The sequence below is a fragment of the Cydia amplana genome, chromosome 12 (genome assembly GCF_948474715.1).
Source record: "Cydia amplana chromosome 12, ilCydAmpl1.1, whole genome shotgun sequence".
In the NCBI taxonomy this organism is placed as follows: domain Eukaryota; kingdom Metazoa; phylum Arthropoda; class Insecta; order Lepidoptera; family Tortricidae; genus Cydia; species Cydia amplana.
This window is the reverse complement of record NC_086080.1, coordinates 4,945,566-4,970,411: the sequence shown is the minus strand read 5'-3', so window position 1 is coordinate 4,970,411 and position 24,846 is coordinate 4,945,566. Positions and strand designations below refer to the sequence as shown.

At 37.6% G+C, this 24,846-nt stretch overlaps 1 protein-coding gene across 3 annotated transcripts in view; it reads right to left on the bottom strand.

Annotated features, from left to right (window-relative positions):
• Nucleotides 1-24,846, bottom strand: part of LOC134652850 (protein yippee-like) — a 180,924-nt gene that overhangs the window by 17,779 nt on the left and 138,299 nt on the right. For 2 of the 3 annotated variants that reach the window (XM_063508047.1, XM_063508048.1), the window contains one exon: nucleotides 5,117-5,229. In XM_063508047.1, the coding sequence (XP_063364117.1) occupies nucleotides 5,117-5,153 (37 nt within the window). In that variant the 5' untranslated portion in view covers nucleotides 5,154-5,229. Of the gene's footprint in view, nucleotides 1-5,116; nucleotides 5,245-24,846 lie in introns of those variants that run through there. The other variant, XM_063508049.1, reaches the window with a different exon arrangement.

The window sequence follows — 24,846 nt, the reverse complement described above, 5'->3', positions numbered from 1 at the left end:
AGTGCGGTGAGCGGGAATTGATAGTTTGAGAACACGAGATGTACGCAACTCAACTCCAGGGCGAGGGGTATCAAACGGGAACTTATTTCTTAGATATCCAGGAGCAGAAGGCTCAAACAAGATTGAAAATAGGGTACAAAGTATTCGAAGTGATCTACGGCGACGGATGGAGAGCCAATTGAGCTGGCGACGGTAATAGGAAACATGATCGTATTTACGCAAACCAAAGATAAATCTTATGCCGTTGTTGAGGAGACGTTCAAGTTTGTTGAGGGACTCTTGAGTGGCATTCGTTGTACACACATCACCATAATCAATAATTGGCAAAATCAACGCCTGTACCAACATCTTTTTTGTACTTACTGGGAGAAAATTCTTGAATTTATACAGAGTTCTTAGTGTGCCCGAAACCTTACGACTTACATCACCTAGCTGGCCGCTCCAGGAAAGGGTAGAATCAAAAATTAATCCTAAGTTCTTAGCCTTAGTGCACACGGGAATGACAGACTCATCAAACAGGATTGGTGTGATAGCGACTGAACTGAGCTTTGAGATTTGGCGCTGGCTGCCCAGAATTACGGCTTGACACTTGGCTGGATTAACACTAATACCAAAACTGCTAGACCATTCAGCGATGTGTTCTAGATCAGCGTTTAGCAATGAAATGGCAGAGTTAACATCGTTCACATCAGCTTGAGCATACAACTGCAGGTCATCCGCATACAAATGGTAAGAGCTACGAATATTGGTGGTAATCAAATTAATAAATACGGAGAACAAAAAGGGCGATAGAATACCACCTTGAGGAACTCCAGTGTTCAGTGCACACCAATCAGATAGCGAACGGTTAGCTCGGACTGCCTGAACACGATCCGATAAATAAGAGGAGAACCACTTTGTCGCCTCAACAGACACCCGCAAGTGAGTCAGAGCAGCGAGGAGTAGGTCATGGTCAACCACATTGAAGGCGTTCGAGAAGTCTATAAGCACCAGCACCGTGACCTTGGATGCTTCCATCCCAAGCCGAATGTCCTCTGTAACTTTAAGTAGGGCAGTGGTGGTGCTGTGACCGGGACGGAACCCAGACTGAAGGGGAGAAAGAAGATTGTTCCGGTGTATAAATTGTGAAATCTGTTTATGGGCCGCCGCCTCGAGAATTTTGGAAAGAAATGGAAGAATAGAGATCGGCCGAAAGTTATTGAGAGAACTGGGGTTATTAACTTTAGGAAGAGGAATGACAAAGGCCTTACGCCAGCAAGATGGAAAAACCCCTGTACATAAAGATGTATTAATGATGTGCGAAACTACTGGCAGTATTTCATCAAGAATGTGGATGACCATGACTCGACTCACGTTGTCATGCCCTACAGCCTTAGATTTAATTGACAGAATAATTTTGCGGATCTCTTCAAGAGAGACAGGACTAAAGGTAAATGGGTCAATATCAGGAGAAGAGAGAGAGGCAATAAGGCATACAGTTTTAAATTTTACTAGCGAGGTAAGGGGAGTAGTTTTAGCGAAATGACAATTTAATTGATCTAGAGTGAAAGAGGTAGAGTCCACAACACCATTAGATTTACCTATACCGAGTGACCTTAGGAATTTCCATGTGTCAGCAAGAGAGGAAGACATAACATTTTCATGGATGTATCGGCGCTTCGCAGCTCTTACCATTTGGTTGCATCGGTTTCTCGCAGCCTTGAACAAATCCCAGTTCGCATCACACCGATCCCGCTTGTAACAGCGAAAAGCTTTATCACGCCTAGCCATTGCCGTTCGAACACCCTTCGTAATCCATGGAGCAGGTGGCCGCTTCAGCCTCACAGCACGAACCGGGGCATGAGTATCGAAAAGATTTAACAGAACGGAATTAAAGTTAGCTAACTTTTCGTCTAGATATGTCCTAAAAGCTATTACAACAATAAACAATCAATGCCGCCGTCTGCAATAATTTTATCCAATTTGTTGACTTCACCTCACCAGTCACATTTGTAGTCCAACTTAACCAACCAGACAACATTTTTTTCAAATTTCCGTCAAAATTGGTTTGCCATTATTACAGTTATCCTTGCTCTTTCGTTTTATTTAATGTCACTATCATCATATTCATCACTCACATAACTTCAGGATTCATCCACCACCAACCACCAAATATTTATCTGACGCATTAGGCAACGATCTTGTTTCAATAATAAAATGCGGGCTAGATACCAGTTAGAGTTAGACCAAGTAAAGTCTGCAACGATTTTGATAGCATACGCAGTACGCAGTGCAAGTGTTATTTGTACGTCATAATTTCATAGAAGTTTGACGTTTAATATTACATTTGCACTGCGCGTGCTATCAAAATCGTTGCAGACTTTTCTTGGTCTAACTCTAGATGCATCTGACGTTTATTAAGCTTTTTGATACAGCCGAATATAATGGATTTAAAGGGTTTATACTGCGCATTTCCCTCATTTTTTAAAATACCGGGATCCCGGTATTGCCTTTAAAAATACCGGTATTGAAAAATGCGTTTAATAAGACGGGATCCCGGGATCCCGAAATACCGGGATCCCGGTATTGGAAGCCCTAGTACCCACTTGTTCGACATCCGCATCCGCATAAGCTCCGCATCGATTTTATGCGGATGCGGATGCGGATGTTGAAAATAATGCGGAAGTTCCGCGGTTGCGGATGCGGATGCGGATGTTCGCAACATCCCTGGTAGGTACCTATTTGGCATTAATTTCGAATTTTGAAACATGCGAAATAGGTTGAAATAGTGTGCGTACATGGCGAAGGTTGACAATTAGAAAATAAACAGTTTTGGTCTGCATGTGTTATTTTTGAAGTGAAAACTTCTTTAGCGGCGCTGTGCACTTTTTGTGATGGGGAAAAAATGTTAAACTCGTAACAGGTGTCACGTGACCGTAAGAAGTAAGACGGACACGTGACCTGATCGAAAAACTGTTACTTTAATGTCATTGAGTTTTTCTTTATTGATTTAAATGCCATCTAGTGAGTTTCGCTCTAACTGGTATTAATGTAACTCGAGTACTAACAGTGATGTGCTTAGGGGTTTCAAGTAATGCGACGAAATAACGCTAGATGGCGTTAACCTAAATTATACATAGTGCATTTTGTTTGTTTATTTTTAATAAATTTTGAAACCGAGCTTCTGTCCCTGGACATCCTGTACAACTAAAGAACAATAAAGCCTCATTGAGTGTGTGGATGAATATTTCTTTGTTTATATTAAAAAAACGTTTCCGTTCGTTTTGCCTAGTCGGTTAAATGATTACTTTGTAACAGGTATTTATTCGTAGTAATAATAAGATAGAATTTCGCTTGAATATTGCCCAAATGTGCTGAAGCCTTTTTTTATTTTAAGAATATTGTTACGGATGTTTTGAATGTCGGTTATTACAGTTACTTATAATTTCGACTTGACCTAAGTATGATATGAATATGACACTGACTAAGCCCGGTTGCCAGGCAGAGGCACCTATTGCAATGGGGTTGGTCGGTCGAAGTATTTTACAGATGGCGCCAGCATAGGTTTTTACCTGTCAAGCCTAAGAATAGAATCTTATGCCTGGATGCCCTTTTTTAGCCAAATATTATAGAATAAAACTACAGAGATAGGTTGGCGCCATCTATAAAAACCTTTTTCTACTCCAGCACTTAAATGTGTCAATTAAATGACTGACAGTGATATCTAAAGCAATGTCATTTGAATGCTTTGTCTATAGGCTCATAAGATGACTGCTAGCAGTCATCTTATGAGTATAATACAACTGCTTTATTTTTTTTAAAGATACAAGTTCCGATCATCTTGATTGAAAGAGGTATGTTTTCATTTACAATAATAACTCTTTTTTTTTTAAATAATAATTTTTTTTGCTGCAGCTGTCATAGAAAAAGTAATGTATGCAACAGCTCATAATTGGTTCTTAAAATTCTCGGGTCTTTTTTTAATTTGAATTGAATTTTAAGAACCCTTATTATATCACTGTTGCATAAACTACTATTAACAGGTTGCCAACCCACTGTCTTTGCGAATGATAAGTATTGACTTCTATATAAAAAGCAGACCTGTGATAATACCTACTTCGTATTTGGCGAGTACGATATGAATCAACCTGCTAAACGTTGAGTTTCCACAACCGTAACCGTAGACCAAGACGTATTTGTTTGATCCCGCGCGGAGACCCCGTGTTAGGCTACCTCTCCACTGACGCGGAGAGGAGGGGAAATAAGAGGAGACGAAATTACATGTCTTATCTGCTCCGCTGGATTGTAATCTAAGAAATGGACTGTAATTGGTTGTTATCAAAGCTATTGGTTGATTCTCGCACGCCCCTCTCATCTTCCGCCTCAGTGAGGGTCTAGGGTCTTTTGAGCGTCGGCGGCGTCTAGACAGCGCTCTATGGAAATTAGTGTCGCTGCGCAGTTGCGCCAACGATGCGTCGAGCAGCAGCCATAGAGTCGACTAGACGCCGACGCTCGGTATGCGCTAGTCTGGGTTCTCTCTTACACGGTTATCAGTGTTATCACAATGATCCTCATGGTGTGTTAGCGAGCGCTTCGCACGTATAGGGCCAACCCACACTAGCGTCTGTCGAACGTCGGCGTCTGGTCAACTCTATGGCTGCTGCTCGACGACGCAGCGGAACTGCGCAGCGACGCCATTTTCCATAGCGCTGACTAGACGCCGTCGCTCGGGAGACGGTATAGTGTGGGGCTTATACAGCGTTGTCCCGCTTGCACACCTTATGGCACGTCTACACGATGGGCCATCCTACTGGCCCACTAAGATGGGCCAGAGAGGGTAGTGGTGTCGGATGACTTATCGGCGGGATGGCTATGGGATGGCCACGATGTCGGTTTTTCGTCCGCACATCAAAGGCCAGCGATGGTGCGTACGCATCTACACGTGCTCTCATCCATCGCATCGCAATCTCGCTGGTCCAGCGCTGGGCCATCGTGTATAGGAGCATACCCATCGTAGGGCCATCTCGCTGGTCTAGCGCTGGGCCATCATGTATAGGAGCCATGCCCATCGCAGGGCCATCTCGCTGGCCCAGCGCTGGGCCATCGTTTACGTACAGGCGTATGTAAGTGTGCCCACCTGCTTGCCGCGAGCAGCAGCCGCCCGCCGCCCACATCAGCCGCGTACACCGACGGTCACCTGCCGCGCGCGCCCGTGCCCCGCGCCGCGCGCTCCACACACGCCGCCAGCCTCTGGAAATAACAAAATTGTATATTAAATAACTTTTAAAGAAAGACTTTACAAAACAAAATGTTACCAATATAATTTTTAATTTATTTTATTTTATTTATTTTATTTACATGAAGAACCAACAGCTATAATTAACTATGCTAATAACAACATCAATAGTGACACAGAGCCAATTATAGGATCTCACATATAGCAACATGTTAATATTTAACATTAAGTTAAATAGCACGCACAATGTTATAGCTCCTCTACACGATGGGCCAGCGCCGGCCACTCCAAGGGACGCATTTATGCGTTAGAGGGAGCAAGTGATTGCTATCTTATTCTACCGCATGGCTGCGTCCCTTGCCAGTGGCCGGCGCTGGCCCATCGTGTAGAGGAGCCATCAGCCATTACATGGGCACATGCAATAATATGTTGGCAACATTATGTATTGAGGAAGGTTTAGGAGTATAATTTGTTAAGGTTTTGTGTAAATTGGTTGAAGTATGACGATTTTTGCTAATGATGTCGAAAAAAATCACGCTGTCTAATACCTACACACAGATGGCATGCCAAGCGGTCTGTAGGTACCACTCTACGGAGCTATCTTAGTGGAAAGGTGTCTGAACCGAGCACTGGACCGAGAAGGCCGGCCGAGCGTTGACCACGGTACATATAGAAAGGCCTTGTGAAGTCAATGCTTTAGAACTTTGTCTTCTTTGAAGTCATTATCCTTAAGAGGATAGTGGTGGGGTAGTTCCGATTTTCCTCGCTGGTCACCTTCCTTCCTTCACCTACACCCGGGTCAACTTTGACATCTGATAAAGTCTGTGCGGAATGAGAAGAGTCGTGAAATGTATAGGGCCCAATACATTTCACGGCTTCTTCTTTTCGAACAAACTCTAATATAAAAACTAGAAAATTTTGGCAAGCCGGAGTTCTTGTGAGCGATTAGAACCAGGGCTTTAAATACCGTTAAAAAGTTGGTATCGTTACCACAAGGTGACAGATTTAACGTTAAGTTCTAACTAACGTTAGACCAGGTACCGTTAGTTATACTACTCTTTACCGGTAACAAAATGGTAACGTTAGCAGCTGTCAATTTGAGCTAACGTTAAGACAAAGGTATCGATACACCATTTTTAACGTTAGTAGGTAACGTTAACAGCTGCTTATTTACCGTTTGATTCACTGATACATGCCATCATCGTTGACAATCGAGCGAATGTTCATTCACTCTCAAGCAGAGATGGGCATTTCGTAATTGATTCCTGGTTCCACGATTACTCGAAATTACTTTGTAATCTGATTACCGATTCCCAGATTACTTTGTAATCTAACAATACCGAATTACTAAGTACACTTCCAATTAAGGAATCAGGAATCACCTTTTCTAATATTACAACAATTACTAGTAATTGGAATCAATGTCGATTCCTCATTACTGGAATGCATTACTTGATTCCTTTCAGATTACATTTCGTACTACTACTATCAAAAGTACATTTCGATAGTAGATATGTTGTTGATGTTGGCTTAATAGATATAGATGCACCTTATTTGAATCAGGTGTGCAGATTTCGAAAATGACCATTTTGGAATCCAAGATGGCGACCATGCAGTATGTCATAAAAGTCGTCATGGATGTCGTTTTATACGTTCAGGGAGTGATACGATAGGTTGTTCAGTGCGTGTGGTTCTGAAGAAGAACGAAAATTTTATTATTTTTGCGCTACGAAGCACTGTTTAGTAGATCCAGCCCTATAAAGATTTTTCTCTCTTTTTCTTCTTCTTTTTATTCGTTTTTAGGGTTCCGTAGCCAAATGGCAAAAACAGAACCCTTATGGATTCATCATGTCTGTCTGTCCGTCCGTACGTCACAGCCACTTTTTTCCGAAACTATAAGAACTATACTGTTAAAACTTGGTAGGTAGATGTATTCTGAGAACCGCATTAAGATTTTCACACAAAAATAGAAAAAAAAAACAATAAATTTTGGGGATTCCCCATACTTAGAAGTCTTAGAACTGCACTCAAATTTTTTTTTTCATCAAACCCATGTACGTGTGCGGTATATGGATAGGTCTTCAAAAATGATAATGAGGTTTCTAATATCATTTTTTTCTAAACTGAATAGTTTGCGCGAGAGACACTTCCAAAGTGGTAAAATGTGTCCCCCCCCTCCCCCCTGTGTAACTTCTAAAATAAAAGAATGTTAAAACTAAAAAAAATTACATTACCATGCAAACTTCCACCGAAAATTGGTTTGAACGAGATCTAGTAAGTAGTATTTTTTAATACGTCATAAATCGTAAACCGCAATTTTATTATGTTACTTGCTGCTACGGAACCCTTCATGGGCGAGTCCGACTCGCACTTGGCTGCTTTTTTAATTTCCATTTCACAGATATTTGTGACACACCTTCGTGGCATTCAGCCATTAAAGTGGTAACACACTGTCGCACCGCGCCGCGGCCTCGAAGCGTCGCACCCATGGGTGAGATCGAGAAAGATATCTGACATCCGCGGATGCGGATGCGGATGTCAAGATTAGGTACTTAGAAAATGTCAAATATTACATTTTTAGTATTTTTTTTTATTAAAAAAACGAAACGTTTAGTATTTGAGCAAGAATATAGGTGCGTTATATTTAATAAACAGTAACTTCGCCGACTTTTCTGTATATAGACGATTTCATTATAGGTAATGACGAAATTACCTAGCACTTACGCCGCCGCTAAGACGTTCCTGTACCGACTTGTTCGACATCCGCATCCGCATAAGCTCCGCATCGATTTTATGCGGATGCGGATGCAGATGCGGATGTTGAAAATAATGCGGAAGTTCCGCGGTTGCGGATGCGGATGCGGATGTTCGTAACATCCCTGGTAATAATGTCTCAAATAAGAATTTAAGCTTCACCATTCTAGATTAACATAAAGAATAATGACATAAGACTATGAACTCTAACTACTAGAATTAAAGTTTAGTTTTACTAACGTACCTACATAATTATCTTTTTTCTACTCCAGCACTTAAATGTGTCAATTAAATGACTGACAGTGATATCTAAAGCAATGTCATTTGAATGCTTTGTCTATAGGCTCATAAGATGACTGCTAGCAGTCATCTTATGAGTATAATACAACTGCTTAATTTTTTTTAAAGATACAAGTTCCGATCATCTTGATTGAAAGAGGTATGTTTTCATTTACAATAATAACTCTTTTTTTTTAATAATAACTCTTTTTTTTTTTAAATAATAACTCAATTGTTTTTAAATAATAACTCTTTTTTTTTAATAATAACTCTTTTTTTTTTTAATAATAACTCTTTTTTTTATAATAACTTTTTTTTTTTTTTTTTTTTTTTTTTTTTTTTTTTTTTTTTTTTTTTTTTTGCTGCAGCTGTCATAGAAAAAGTAATGTATGCAACAGCTCATAATTGGTTCTTAAAATTCTCGGGTCTTTTTTTACAAAACTCGACTACGTCTCGTTTTGTAACTTCGACCCTTGAATTTTAAGAACCCTTATTATATCACTGTTGCATAAACTACTATAATCGAATCGAATTTAATTGAATCTTTTTTACAAGCAAGCAGTAACATCAATAAATAGGTGTCTCATTTAATATAATCCGAATAAATTACATTTCAGCAACACCTCCATATTTCACAAAATAAATCAAGACATTATCCAACCTATATACTCTTGACGTATATTATATCAAAGATGCCTGTACCTAATATAAACCGACCAAGTAACGAATTAGCTATACCATCATATTTAACAAACTAATTTATGACGTTTTGCAACCTTCTTATTTTGGAAAATATATTCCGACACAGCCGGGTGGTATTCTATCTGTCCAATATCGGTCCAATGTGTATTTGCGTCTCACATTTTGCTTAATGAGAGAGTGAGACGCAATGCATATTGGACAAAGACCTTAAACAAGTAGAATACCACCTCTTTCATTTGATAAACATAAAGAATAATGACAAAAGACTATAAACTCTAACTACTAGAATTAAAGTTGAGTTTTACTAACGTACATAATTATCTTTGTATTTTGACTGATTCTATTTCAATTTGACAGAAGCCCTGCCGTATTTATGGTCAATAAGGTCTACTGGCCTTAAAAATGTGTATGAAATTACAAGCAAATATCAGCTTAAAGAATGATAGTGTTAACGTTAGTTTGGTAACGTTAGTTTATAATGTGAATTGGGTAACGTTAACAAGCCCTGCAATAAAAAGTAAAATTACCGGTAAAATTAACGTTAACTAGCTAACGTTATAATAATGTTAAGTTATCAAGTATCGTTACCATTTACTACCGGTAATAAGGTATTTTTATGATTTTAACGTTAAGTAACGATACTTTATAATGTGAATTGGTAACGTTAACAAGCCCTGATTAGAACTAAGCGTTTTTCAAATAAAAACTGAATGAGACAAAATGAGGGTTTTTAACACACTGTGCGTTTTTCAAACTGTTTGCGATTTTGTACTGACAATTTAACTAACAAAAGCATGGTAAATCAAAAGTATCAAAACCAATTCTCTGCCGAAAAGAATACGGTTCTAAATCCAATTCAATAGAACATTCAAAGGCCGCTTTTCGTTCTAAATTCAAAATCACACCGATTTAAGTCGTGCCAGCACTGTCATTGTATCGATTGAGGCAGCTGAAGCGTTGTCGATTGTCAGTCGATCGATTCGATGGTTTATAAATGTGCCGGCTTGCCTTGGCCAGTCTGTGACCCGTGATGGAGTTTAATTTCTCGTGGTTGTAAATGGCTTTGGTTTTTTTTTAATGTTCTATTTTTGTTCTGTGTTAGCTTCTTTTGCACGAATGTGGAAGAGCGATAGAGAGGCAGATAACGAAATTTTAACTAAATAGGCACATTATTTTATTTCAGTAACTTCACTATCACGATTAACACTAAACTACCGACCCCTATAACTAGAACATGATATCTAGAAATAACATCAAAACATCGCCTGACTATCTAAAAATAAGTCATATTATTTGTAGAATGTATATGTATCTATTTATATTATTTATATTCAGTTTGTTTTCCTTGCTAAATGCGTAGTTAGAGACGATAACACATGTTTAATGTATGTTCGCTGGGATCTCTGGATCAACAGTTCTTTCACAAAGGTTGGGAAGCAACGATTAAGGGATACAATAACTACGTTTTATTTTATTTCAAAACTGTCATTAAAGATTGAAGACTCGACTGAGCGTTGACACTGTCAATAATCGTCACGCGTACTGGGAGCGTGACTCGTTATGAATATTCATATTCGTCTTGGCAAAGATATTCATAAATTCCTTGTTTGCTTTCGATAATGCGATACGCGTTTCGTTGAATATTTCAAACTGTTTAATTGTAAATTAGTGAAACTTTGTTACATTTATAAAGATACAAATAATACAATAGGGAATATTTGGATGTCATTGAGATGTCACAAAATTTTAAAAAACAATGGGTTGCACTCCGGGAGTGCCGACAGAAGTGAAAACTGAATGACTATTCCAAAATGTCTGTAGCACTATGTATAATTGACCCATCCTCCTTCCTATTGAAAAACTTTAGTTCCGAAATTGCTGGTCAGTGAGCTTGTTTAAAATTCGTAATTCAAATCTGTAGCGTTAATTGTTTAAAATTCGAATAGAAATTGTAAAGTTACCTTGCAGACCTCGCATCTAAATATACCTACATATTTGGTCATGATATTTTGAGTTTTATTCACCAGTACTAGAGTTCACTTTTATTAGCGATTTCATCAAGATGTAGCTTTATTGAATTATGTCATTGAGTTTTTCTTTATTGATTTAAATGCCATCTAAATGAGTGGCCATCTAAACCTTACGGTCACGTGATCGCCTTACGCTGTCTCGAGTTTATCATTTTTTCCCCACCTCAAAAAGTGCCCAGCGCCGCTAAAGAAGTTTTCATTTCAAAAAATTGATGAGTGTATTTAGTAAAGGTTTGCGAGACCGATCTTGGAATGAAAAATGAAATTCGCGACCCTCCATCCTTCACTGATTGTGACCTGTATTTTTTTACTAAGGTTACGCGAAACCCCATAAGGAGGCATCGTGACCAGCTAATGACAAAAACCCCACATTTTGAGAAACACTGGCAGAAACCGATGTCTAATAATTACGAACCTACGAGCTGTAGATACTAAAAGATGAATCGAACCTAAGTTGAACCAGCCTGCGCAAGTATGATTGTTTCCTTAATTATTGTTTTTTGTTTAGGTAAGTAGGTATGTTTGTATGTTTTTGATAGTACTGAAATTGCGCTGTAAATTTGAAGCGTAAACATTGTTGTTCGTCATAATCTAAAAGATATGCATCAGTGTGAATAATAGTAAATCAATTAGTTGAAAAAACGAAGATACCCTTGGAATAATCTTTCAATGAGAAGTTGAATAATTGACTAATGATTTATGGATTAATTAGTGTCATTTTTAGGGTTCCGTACCCAAAGGGTAAAAACGGGACCCTATTACTAAGACTCCGCTGTCCGTCCGTCCGTCCGTTCGTCCGTCCGTCCGTCCGTCCGTCCGTCCGTCTGTCACCAGGCTGTATCTCACGAACCGTGATAGCTAGACAGTTGAAATTTTCACAGATGATGTATTTCTGTTGCCGCTATAACAACAAATACTAAAAACAGAATAAAATAAAGATTTAAGTGGGGCTCCCATACAACAAACGTGATTTTTGACCGAAGTTAAGCAACGTCGGGCGGGGTCAGTACTTGGATGGGTGACCGTTTTTTTGCTTGTTTTGCTCTATTTTTTGTTGATGGTGCGGAACCCTCCGTGCGCGAGTCCGACTCGCACTTGGCCGGTTTTTCTATCTATCTAGCTAACTTCTGGATTGAAATAAGAATGGCTAAACCACTCGGCTACCAACATACCTACCAACCTAGTAACTCTAGGGAAAACTGATGTTAGATTGTACCCTAAAGTTTATTTTTTTATTCGGTAGACTAAAATGACATTTCATAGTATGAACATCATGTGTCATTTCATACTATGAAATGTCATTTTAGTCTACCGAATAAAAATATAGACTTTAGTGTGTAAAAAATGAAGTAACGAAAGGCACAAACAGCCAACAGCTGCGCTGCATTTAATAGCGTGAATAAATTGCGCACTCGTAGCTCGTAGATATAGTAATCACCCGTTTCAATCCAGCAGGGCGTTCACCTTGTTGCATGTGTCATACAATGTATCAGACTAATTCATATAATTGCGACGTAGTTTACAGAAACATGGCATATGAACACATTCATAGTTCACAGCAGGGATGTTGCGGATGCAGATTTTTTGATGCGGATATTTAAAGACTCACATCCGCGGATGCGCATGCGGATGCGGATGTCAAGATTTGGTACTTAAAAAACGTCAAATATTTTATTTTTAGTAATTTTTATTGAAAAAAACGAAACTTTTAGTATTTGAGCAAGAATATAGGTGCGTTTTATTTAATAAACAGTAACTTGGTCGACTTTTCGGGATCTCGACGATTTCGTTATTATATAATGACGAAATTACCTAGCCTTACGCCGCCGCTAAGACGTTCCTGTTACCGACTTGGTCGACATCCGCATCCGCATTTGCTCCGCATCGATTTTATGCGGATGCGGATGCAGATGCGGATGTTGAAAATAATGCGGATGTTCCGCGGATGCGGATGTGGATGCGAATATTCGCAACATCCCTGGTTCACAGCATAAATACAGTTGGAGAAAAAGTAAGCCGGCGAGGTGTCAAAAAACATCTGAAAGAGCGTGCGAAGATCATTTTGAACACCTGACCCGTTTAGTTCTTCTTCTTCTTCTTCTTGTTAGGGGCTATATAAGGCTCCAAAGCCTATGTATCACTGCGACCATCGCTGATCTATTGTGATCGCCACCTACTACAACTCTCGATCCAAACCTGCAACTTCAAACAGCTGCAGCACCCGTTTAGTTTAGTTACTAAGTGTGAATAAAATCACTCGAGCGTCCTCAAAAAGGGATATGCAGACACTTGGTATATCACTTAAAGTCCAACTTACCTTACCTAGTGTATGCGACTTTATTTTTAGAGGAATTTAAATAAGTAGGTAACAAGACCTATTAGGGTGACGAAGAAATTCCGATCTTTAAATTGCTCGTACAAAAATTATAGGAGTTTTCTGCGAATGCGAGAAACTCGGGAAAACAAATTTTCCCCGCAATAAAACCGAATTAAAAACATTTTTTGTACGAATTATACTGCCATTTTAGAAAACGATTTTTTTTACAAATATTGGTTGTTTTAAAGATGCGTCCAGATCATGGAAATACGCCGCTCTAGATTCGCCGCATTTTGCGAAAGCATACAGTGCGCGAGCGGTTAGTAAGCAGTTACCTAAAAAACGTTCGCCAGATGTGGACTCGCCTTAAACCTATAGGCATACGAGGGCCTCGGGGGACCCTAGAGCAAGGTTCCTGTGAGGCCATTGGGAGAGTTGCTGGTCGCGAGGCCGTAGGTAACAATCCATATTGTAAGAAAAAAGTACCTATCCAAAAAAAAATATGGATAATTTTTAGAACTACGAATTAATGCGGCTGGACCGTGGATAAATCTGGTCCTTTAAAGCCTTAGGATAATCTATTACATAACCTCACCTCGCCCAACGCGGGCCGACAAAGGGCCAGAGATCAATCTGTATCACGTTTGTTTGCGCAACTGCACGTGGACCCTGTTTGTTTTATCGAGGGCCAAATAAACAGAATAGCGGCTATACAGTGTGTAAGTTCAATACGGGCAATAAATTAAACCAGGTATAAGAATTTACCCGTCTAATCATTAATTAAGAAGTTTTTTAAAGTTACACTTAATATGATCCGTAATGAATTTTGAATGAATTTTTTTCACATGTACCAAGCAGCAATGTACTGCAAACATTAAGAAACAGAAGATGACATGACATTACGAGATACGAGCTTTTTATTGTAACTGCTAACAAGCGTTGACAGTTACTTTAAAAAGCTCGTATCCCGTAACGTGTGGTGTATTACATTGCGGGCCGAATTATTTTGTATGGTTAAAATTTTCATTGCATTTCTAAGTAAAATGTATCTGAATATACTTTTTAGGTCCTGTGCTAACCACCGTTTAAATATTCGCCCGTATTGGATTTACACACTGTATATCAAATATACCCTGCTGGGAGCGCCATCGTGACCGGGTGGCGTAGAGGTTATGGTCAAGTTTTGCATTTAATTTTATTTGTGTTTTTAATTTAAATTGGTTGCCCTGAAAACCAGCGCCATGGCTAAGAACAATAGTCATCGGCAGATGCTGAGTGGCATCCATTTTGGTGTCTTGTATTAGAATAAGATATATTGTATTATATTATAGGTTAAGATTTGACACCAAATAAACCATTTCTATTTCTACATCGCGAAAGCTGACGCCACCGTCGTCGGTTCGAATCCGGTCTGGAGCACCTCACTCTTGCGACTGTACACATACGGCCTGATTCGACACTGACATATCCGATCCATGTCGTATCTTCAGCAAATTTTTGACGGATAGTTCGAATCAGGCCGATATTCTCTAGTTTTACAAAAAAAATTGTATTCTTTATTACTAATATTACTTATTCAATAAAATTTCACCAGTACCTACCTAATACGCAATTTTCAAATGAAAATTACATTTAAAAGGGAATTTAAATTGGCAATTAAAACTAATTTACATGGTAATAAGAATCAATGACGTGAACTTATACATATAATTGGTAATTTTGAATTTTAAATGTAAACTTTGAATCTCGTAAGCATGTTTTGAAACTTTCTTCTAAAGTGTACGTCCTACCGTAGCGTTCAGTCGCAGATCGTGAGAAAACCTTAATTAGTAGTTAGTATACGCCTAGTACTTACTCGTTGCTCTACGTCAGGCCGGGTTTCAAAACGAACATAATTGCGGAATGTCAATTAGCTAGCTTTACTACCCTTTCAGGTCTAGACCGCAGATTAAACCAGTACCTAGGTTTCCTAGGTTAATTAAATCGCAAAAGTTATGAAAACATTGTCTCTCGTGTACAGTCAGTGGCAGAAGTTCAAAAATAACTGCGCATGATTTGTTCTCTAGATAGCGGTCTCCTAAGTTTCAAACTGCGGTCCGCGAGCCAAAAAGGGGTTTCTTTTTAGGGGTAACTTAAGGGGCCAAATTCACTGAAAGTAATGTTTGCGATGTTCTTTTTCTTATTAGCAAAAAAATTTTGTTACTATTAAGTAACAAAATTTTGTTACTATATACTTACACAAAAACAGGTAGGCTTGTAACAACAAAATCAGTAATTTTTTTCAGTATGTACAATAAAACTAAAATTATTAATTAAACTAATGAAAGAGCGATACTGCCCCCTTAAGCCAATTAGCGGTATCTCAAAAACAAAAATAGTTGAAAATTGAATTATAAGATAAAGAATTTAAAGTATATGTTTGCATTAAATTTTGATTTGAGATACCGCTTAATGGGGCAGGATATTACCTACTAAAACAGAAAACATGCATTAAGGGCTAACACATATCGTATGCGGTATGCGTTTTGGCCTTAAGATTTTTTTTTATTCTTTACTATGTTTAAATTTCCTTCCTGACTTTGCAAGTACGAGTTGCACCTTTGTCTCAAGATGCAATTGTTCTCGGAGACTGCAACCTTGCTGGATGCACCAAATTAGCACAATGATGCATTGTGCATTATGTGTGCGCGGGAAACTCGTTCCTTTCACTGTTTGCTTGACTGACATTATTTTGTCTACAGTACAAGGCATTAATACATGTTTCACAGTCGTATGGTTTTATTAATACGCTGCCGATCAACAAGGGAACACTTTTCGTCGTTAAAATGGGCAATAAGACAATATTTAGCTCGACTGTACGACAAAAAATTAGGTAATTGACAAGTACTTAAGTATTAATAATGAATTTTTAAAGTTTGATAAAGATAAGTTTGTTTACGTCGTGTATTTGAGATAGGAATTTGAATTTGTGAATCACTTTATTGCCTTAATTTGATGTCAGAATTATTATTAGGTAAAGTCTATTTTTTTATTCCGTAGACTGAAATGACAGTTAATTGTATGAACATGAAATGTCATTTCATAGTATTAACTGTCATTTCAGTCTACCGAATAAAAAAATAGACTTTATATTTATTACAGAAATCTGTCATCTCATTCAGTTCTTTCAAACCCTCTGGATAAAAAGAGAGGTGTTTTATCTTCCGGGTGAGTGGTGGTCACGGTAGGTCGAACGCTAAAGGGGCCCACTGATTACCAGTCCGCCGGACGATATCGGCCTGTCAACTTTTTGGTCTAACTGACCGGCGGACTGTTAATTAGTGCGTGGGCCCCTTAAGAAGAGGTCGTCGGCTGGCGGCAGTAAGTATATACATCTACACCGTGCAGTCTATATGGCTTAGGCCCGCCTTCCACTGCGTTCGGAGTCCGCTTAACTTGCAAAGGTGGTGAAATGTATAGGTACTTTAAGCGCTTCCACTGGATAAGAGCGGAACTCCATTTGACTCCTGTCCGCTCAGTCCGTTGCCTCCATTCGCTCATTACCCTTTTTTGATGGAAAGCGGGCATTCTGACTGCACAAAATGGAGACAAATTACAAATGATCGTGATCCTCAGCAATGAGAGAACGAGAAAGTAGATACCTAATCGATTCATTGAAATTGGCGGTTAGCAGGTATTTCCTTGTCTCGGTCTTGGGCTAAATTAGATTCGAGGTGATGCACATCCCATTATAGACTTCTTAAAATACGCTGGCTATTTGTACCAGTGCAGCTTGGAACAGTTGGAACGCCAAGGTCTCAGGGCAACAGAACCTTGGGGTTCTTGTTAAGGTAATAGACAAAAGACATAAAATAACATATAACCAGGGGTCGGACAAAAAGTGCGGATGACGTCAAACCACTTATAGGATGATTTCAAATAGTATTTTTGATTTTCATAAACAATTATCACTTATCATTTATCAACTTCTTTATTAGACGATATCGCCACTTGAAATGAGTAAGTACGTTTTTGACTGACACATTGTCAAGCAGATGAACAATAAATTGACTTCGTTATTGTTTAGCTATTGTATCTTCACGATTATATTTAGCTAAAATTTATATTTACTAATGTATAAAAAAACGCTCTAAAATGTCATCTTTACTCGAATATTGTGGCAAGTTTCGTGAAATTTATTTTATTCACTACATCACCCTACCACCTGTATTATTAATTCCATGGATTTATTTACGATTATTTTGTTACTTCATTAATACTACTTTGTTACTACATGTCACACGGAAGTTTAAATACAAACTCAAACATCATCCTGTGTGCAAGATTACGTAATTTTTACGTCATCCGCACTTTTTGTCCGACCCCTACATATAACAATAGGTCTAGTATTGTTATATGTTATTTTATGTCTTTCGTCTTTTGTCTGTTACCTCCCGTGATTCTTTTTCATTTAATGGTCTCAGCGGAAATTCAGCGCTGGAAGTCACCAGCAACATGCTGAGATGAGGCATTTCGTGGCACTTCTTTCCTTCTACATATGTTTTTGTTGTAGGTAATATGTAATTTGTCTCGTTTGATTGGGTGAAAAACCTAGATAATAATTTGTTAATTTGTAAAGCGACCATGAATTTTATTAATGCTATACGACTAAATAAATTTGATAATAAAATAATTCTATTCTATTAAATTGACTACACTAAAAAATAAGGAAATCGAGTCGTTATCTATGGAAATTTCTATGTGAAGTGACTCGTTTGAATTGATTTCGAGTGTCTTTAAGTTTGAACATCTTACAGCTTATAAAACAATATAAGTATTGTTTACTTTTAAGTCTCCAGTTCTATTGTGGCTTACTTAAAAGGAGTAAACTTAATTAAACTTTTATTTATCTCTTTTCGTTAGTATAATTAAAATCCCAACAAAAACATAAATGTGAAATGAAAGCCAAGTTCAAGCCAAGTGTGGTATTAAGAATATGTGTCGTTGTTGACTCGCCGACAAAAGAATTGAGATCTATACGGGTGCCAAGTTCTGTGCTGTGTAGAAAATCCTGAAATTATAAAGGATTTGTCTTGGCTAGTTTTTACGTATAGGCATATAAGTAATATATATTTATCTGTTATTTTTCAAAAAATTGGGTTGTTTTTAAAAACTAGCCAAGACAAATCCTTTATAATTCAGGATTTTCTACACAGCACAGAACTTGGCACTCATATAGATCTCAATTCTTTTGTCGGCGAGTCAACAACGACACATATTCTTAATACCTATTGAACTTGGCTTTCATTTCACATTTATGTTTTTGTTGGGATATCATTACTTTTTGTACAGAAATTACTATAGTATTCATCATGAAAGCAGTTTGCCTAAGCTGAAAAGGAAACCCTCGCTAACGCGCGGTTAATTGTCAAAAAGTTTCAGTTTTCAGATTTTTCCCTCTATATGCACCTAATAGTCTACCTTCATGCCAAATATCAAGTTTCTAAGTCATCTAGAAGGGGGTTAGGTTTTTGGTGTATAAGTATTAATTAATTTTTTTCTATCTAAATATCAATAATGTCCAGTTTTCCGATTTTTCCCTCTATATGCACCTAATAGTCTACCTTGATGCCAAATATCAAGTTTCTAAGTCATCTAGAAGTGGGTTAGGTTTTTGGTCTATAAGTATTAATAATTTTTTCCTATCGAAATATCAATAATTTCCAGTTTTCCGATTTTTCCCTCTATAAGCACCTAATAGTCTACCTTGATGCCAAATATCAAGTTTCTAAGTAATCTAGAAGTGGGTTAGGTTTTTGGTCTATAAGTATTAATAATTTTTTTCCATCGAAATATCAATAATTTCCAGTTTTCAGATTTTTCCCTCTATATGCACCTAATAGTCTACCTTGATGCCAAATATCAAGTTTCTAAGTCATCTAGAAGTGGGTTAGGTTTTTGGTCTATAAGTATTAATAATTTTTTTCCATCGAAATATCAATAATTTCCAGTTTTCAGATTTTTCCCTCTATATGCACCTAATAGTCTACCTTGATGCCAAACATCAAGTTTCTGAGTCATCTAGAAGTAGGTTAGGTTTTTGGTCTATAAGTATTAATTAATTTTTTTCCCACCTAAATATCAACAAATTCCAGTTTTCAGATTTTTCCCTCTATATGCACCTAATAGTCTACCTTGATGCCAAATATCAAGTTTCTAAGTCATCTAGAACTGGGTTAGGTTTTTGGTCTATAAGTATTAATAAAAAAAATTCCATCGAAATATCAATAGTACCTGTTGCTCCAATCCTTTTTGAGGATACTTTAATTCCGGTGAGTAGTCGGGTTAAGAATCTCGGATTAGTTTTAGATTACAACCTTTCCTGGTCTGGTCAGCTCTCAGAGACAAGTCGGAAGGTCACAGGTACACTTAGAATTCTTTATAAATTTAAAAACTTTCTACCTGTAAGCACGAAAAAGATGTTAGTGCAGTCCTTAGTGTTACCAATAATAGATTACGGGGATGTGTGCACCACTAATGTCACTCAGGAATGGCTTAATAAACTAGACCGTCTTCTCAATAACTGCATTAGATTTATATTTGGTCTTCGTAAATACGATCATGTCTCCTTTTACCGCCGGCAGCTCAACTGGCTTTCCATCCGTCGTCGTAGGTCCTTCCGGATCCTTTGTGTCCTATTTTCGATCCTGTTTGAGCCTTCTGCTCCAGAATATCTCAAAAGTAAATTCGTGTTCGACACTCCGCGCCCAGGATGTGAGCTGCGTACCTCCCGCATTCTCAAACTGGCCATACCTTCTCACCGTACTGGTTTCATAACTCATTCTTTCGCCGTCCAGGCTAGCCGTCTTTGGAATTCACTCCCTCTAAATATTAGACAAGCTACTAGTAAGTTTTCTTTCAAGCGGATGTTACGTAAGCATTTGCTAAAGCAAGAGTTCGAATAATATCCATCATTATTATATTTATAGTATGTATTTTATAAATATGTGGTAGTTTATATATATTTTATTTATTTATGTAATTTATAAGTATAGTTTGCTTTTTTTTAACTCACTCAATATATTTTCTCTCTCTGCACCAATTGAAGGTATCTCTGTTTGGCCCTGTGGTTGACTGGTAGAGAATGCCATTTGGCATTAAGTCCGCCATTTGTACATTGTTGTATATATTTTGTGCAATAAAGTTTAAATAAATAAATAAATAATTTCCAGTTTTCACATTTTTCCCTCTATATACACCTAATAGTCTACCTTTATGCCAATTTTCAAGTTTCTAGGTCATCTGGAAGTGGGTTAGGTTTTTGATCTATATGTCAGTCAGTCACAAAAATGCCGGTTTTTAAACGTTAATTTGTCAATAACTGGTTGAGCTATGTTTATGAAATTTTGTATTTTGTACAAGCTAAGGGACTTGAATACATGTGCCAAATTTCATGTGTGTAGGTTAAGTAGGTTTCAAGTTGTGAAGGGGTCAAAAGTAGCTCGAAATGGTTCGTGTAATATTACACACACTTGATGCGTCGCCAGTTCCTTTTTCTTTGAACTTGGCTGGACACGCTACCGCGTGTCTAGATATAATTTGAAAATTTAGGAATGGTTCATAATATAAGTAGTATATGTTTACGCAAATAAGTGTAATTAATATGTCATTGCTCTGTGATAGTAAAAGTGTACAAAATAACACAATTTACTTGATAACCTATGACTTTTTACAGTATAGGTCGTATCGTATAGTAAGTATTAATAATTACAACGTAGTAACGCATTATGACATCACAATATGAACAATATCGATTAGCTGAACTGAAGGGCCCACGGACAGAACATGTCTAGTCACACTAGTGACATTTTGAGTAATCGCGATTTTAAAATTTGGAACAATGTCAAAACGTATGGTAATTCCGTGACCAGGTATTGTTTAACTAAAAATAAAGTTGTGTTACATTTATTATACAGTGGTAGCAAAAGATAAAGAGTTCATTAAGAGCTCTTCATATTGAGATAAAAATCTTATTTTCCGAAAAATGTGACTAGACATGTTCTTTCCGTGGACCCTTCAACTAATTATCGACTATCGAATTATCGATTAGAAGTTTTTTATGGAAGGAATTTGGTCAGGTATCGCATTTTGGTCGTATGTTAATAATTATGTAGTTTGTTACAGTATAAATTAAAAAAAGTCATAATTATATCGAAAAATATATATCTAGCATAAGATTACATTATGATATATGATTTAAAATTTAAATAAATTTAATGCGTAGGTGTAGGTACTTACATATATAGGTCAACAAAACCTAGCATAGGTCAAATAGAACCTAAGCCTGTACTAACCACAACGTAAACAAGTTGTGAAACAGGCGGGTTCATATTGCGACTGATAACAGCTGATAACGAACAATGGCCCTTTGCTTATGCAAGATCTGCGCATATACCAACGGCACACCAACACCAACCTTAGTGCAGTACGAATTGATTTGATTATACGATGAACAGTTAATTGTATTGAGTAAGCTCGTGTATTCACATTTATTGCCGAGCGCAAGTGAGTCTGACTTTTAGAAAACCAGTGTAGCATTTGCTTGAAATCCGTGGTTGTGCCACACACTCGTCGATTGGCATGGGAAGGAGCGAGGAAAGTAGGTAGAGACGGAGACGAAGTGTGGGAACGTTATTCGTCATGCCCACCGCTCCCAATTTTGTCGGTTTTTGGTCAATGAGTCAAGGAACCGGCAATAAGAGCGCGAGTGGCCGGCCACACAATCACGCGCGTGGACGTAAAAATGACGTAATTCGCTATAGTAATAATTAGAGATGCCACGAATATTGCACCTACTTAAAAAGGAAAAAATCACAATAAAAATAACCAAAAACTATGTAGGTATATTTAGAATGTGTTCTTGGAAAGTTATTAAATACGAAGACCCTTTTTTGAGCATTTGTTGATTAAAAAACATTTTATTTTTATCACATGTCTGTTTTGTTTGACTCTATTCATTAATGCTGTTCAACAAAAATATATCTTAGCTAACGTCATCTAACGTTGAGCTTTGTTAGCGATCAGTTTTCATAATAATTGTGACTCAAAATTTTCGCATGTCCTGCCGAATATTCGGTATTCGACCGAGAGAGGGGCCGAATATTCGGTATTCGGCCAAAACCACTATTCGGGGCATCTCTAGTAATAATGCACATTGCCACAGTATCTACATCCATTGTGTTGCAAACAACCTACTTCAACCTAGTGTGGAGCGTCGCGATTAAATGCACGAGCAGGTATAGTAGTGTGTGGCCAGAGAGAGCAACATCACGGTAGCGCAAGGAGCAGCGTCAGGAGTATATAGTGTGGCGGGGGTATAACATTATGCGTATTTCGAGAACGCACTTATACTGGTTAAGCGTAAGAGTCGACGGTGTAAGGAGTGGAATATCGACCTGCACAGCTGTGTTAGAAATTTACATAATCTCGCTCCATGTCAGTCGATATTCAATTAAAAGTAATGGCGATAAGGTGCAAAATCCATTGTTCTCTTTAATCGCCATGTGTATGGCGAATGGCGACTTCCGTGGAGTTAGTCGATGATTACCTACATTGTTTATAGAAAGGTTAGGAACAAAGGGTATTGGTTCTGATAGTTTTTACAACATGAGAAATATATAAAAGCGGCCAAGTGCGAGTCGGACTCGCCCATGAAGGGTTCCGTATTTAGGGGATTTATGACGTATTAAAAAAAACTACTTACTAGATCTAAATTTTTGAGTTTCAGTTCTAAGTATGGGGACCCCCCCCCATACTTAGAACTGAAACCCCCAAAATCTATTGTTTTTTTTTTCTATTTTTGTGTGAAAATCTTAATGCTGTTCACAGAATACATCTACTTTCCAAGTTTCAACAGTATAGTTCTTATAGTGTCGGAAAAAAGTGGCTGTGACATACGGACGGACAGACAGACGGACAGACAGACAGACATGACGTATCCATAAGGGTTCCGTTTTTTACCATTTGGCTACGGAACCCTAATAAAAACGATTAAACTATCTTATATCTTTAGGCTTTAGGATTAGAAAACTTAGGAATTAAAATATATGTTCTATTTTATACATGTGTACCTACACATGTATAAAATACATACCTATGTAACGTATACTATTTTATACATGTGTATTAATTACAGACAGAATACATTCACAGTTTGTCAATTTATGATGAGCATTAAACACGCAGGCCAGTACTGCCAAACATGGAAAAAAATCCCACTCAGTCACATCTGCTAGATAAATCTGATATGCAGTGCAGTGCGTATTTACTATTTGTCCTGGACTCCTGAAAAACGCAATTGTAGAGCCTTTACATGAAATAATCACATGGAAGTCTACAGTCTATATCTACAGTCACCTGCAATAATATGTTACACAACGAAGGCCGCAAGAATATCTGATACCTACGATCAACGATCTTATTTGTAAAGCCATAAGAGCGTGTGAAGCGTGTCACATTTTTTTGCGGCCTCCAAAAGGTAACATAATTATTGCAGGTGACTGTTCAACTGCCAGCTATGATGTATCTCTACAATAATTGTAGAGATACTCCATAGCTGGCAGTTGAACAATTGCTCATAAAGCAAACGGAGAGTTTCGTAACAAATAATAGTTTTCATTTACCTCTATTACTAGTTCCTGTGACTGTTTATTTAGGTTAAGGATGGACACATTATGGGACAATGTGCACAATGGATACGTGTCAGTTGGTTGTATTGCGACATTTCAGCGACGACTAACTCGTGTATTTATTGTTATGTTCTTACCAGTTGGGTGTACTACGCAAAAGTAGTGTAGATAACGAAGTGTAATGTGACGTGACTACGTAAGTACGTAATAGGTATGTTTCTTTTTTCACTTTACATAGGTATACAATTGTATAATAAATAATTAATTATTAACAACTACCAACTTATGCTAGTACTTCCCTATTCATATTTTAACTTCTAACGGTCTCGCGGGGATATTTAGACCCTCGGGGCCATTTTAGACTTTCGGGGCCTAACCAATTAAGTCATACCTAATCGTTTCTTTTTCTTTTAAAAGATATATGGCTTCCATAAAATTTACGATGATTTCGCCAATGTCAAAAGTTTGCTCGTAAAACTTGACGCCGTTCGGTAGTTCACTAATAAAGTGATAGTTAGACCAAGCCAGCTTGTAAGAATAAAAATTAAGAAATAGCGCAAATCCATAGTAGGTTATTATTATTATTATCTTTTAAACTCACGCAACCCTTAAAGAAATTTCACGATTAGCAGTAGCAGCTCTTAGTCATTACCTGAAAAAAAGAAACAATTTATTAATCAATTAATCAAACGCAAAACAAAAATAAAAACTAAATTCCATAGTCTTGACACAGTAAAAACAAACTGTGCTTCAAATTAGGTACATTTTGAAAGGAAAATTCAGAGTTAATACAGTTAACTATTTACTCATTCGTCATTCGTTTTCCTTTGTCAAACCACAGATTATAAACACAATGGGCCATGCAAATCGTAAATGAAGTTG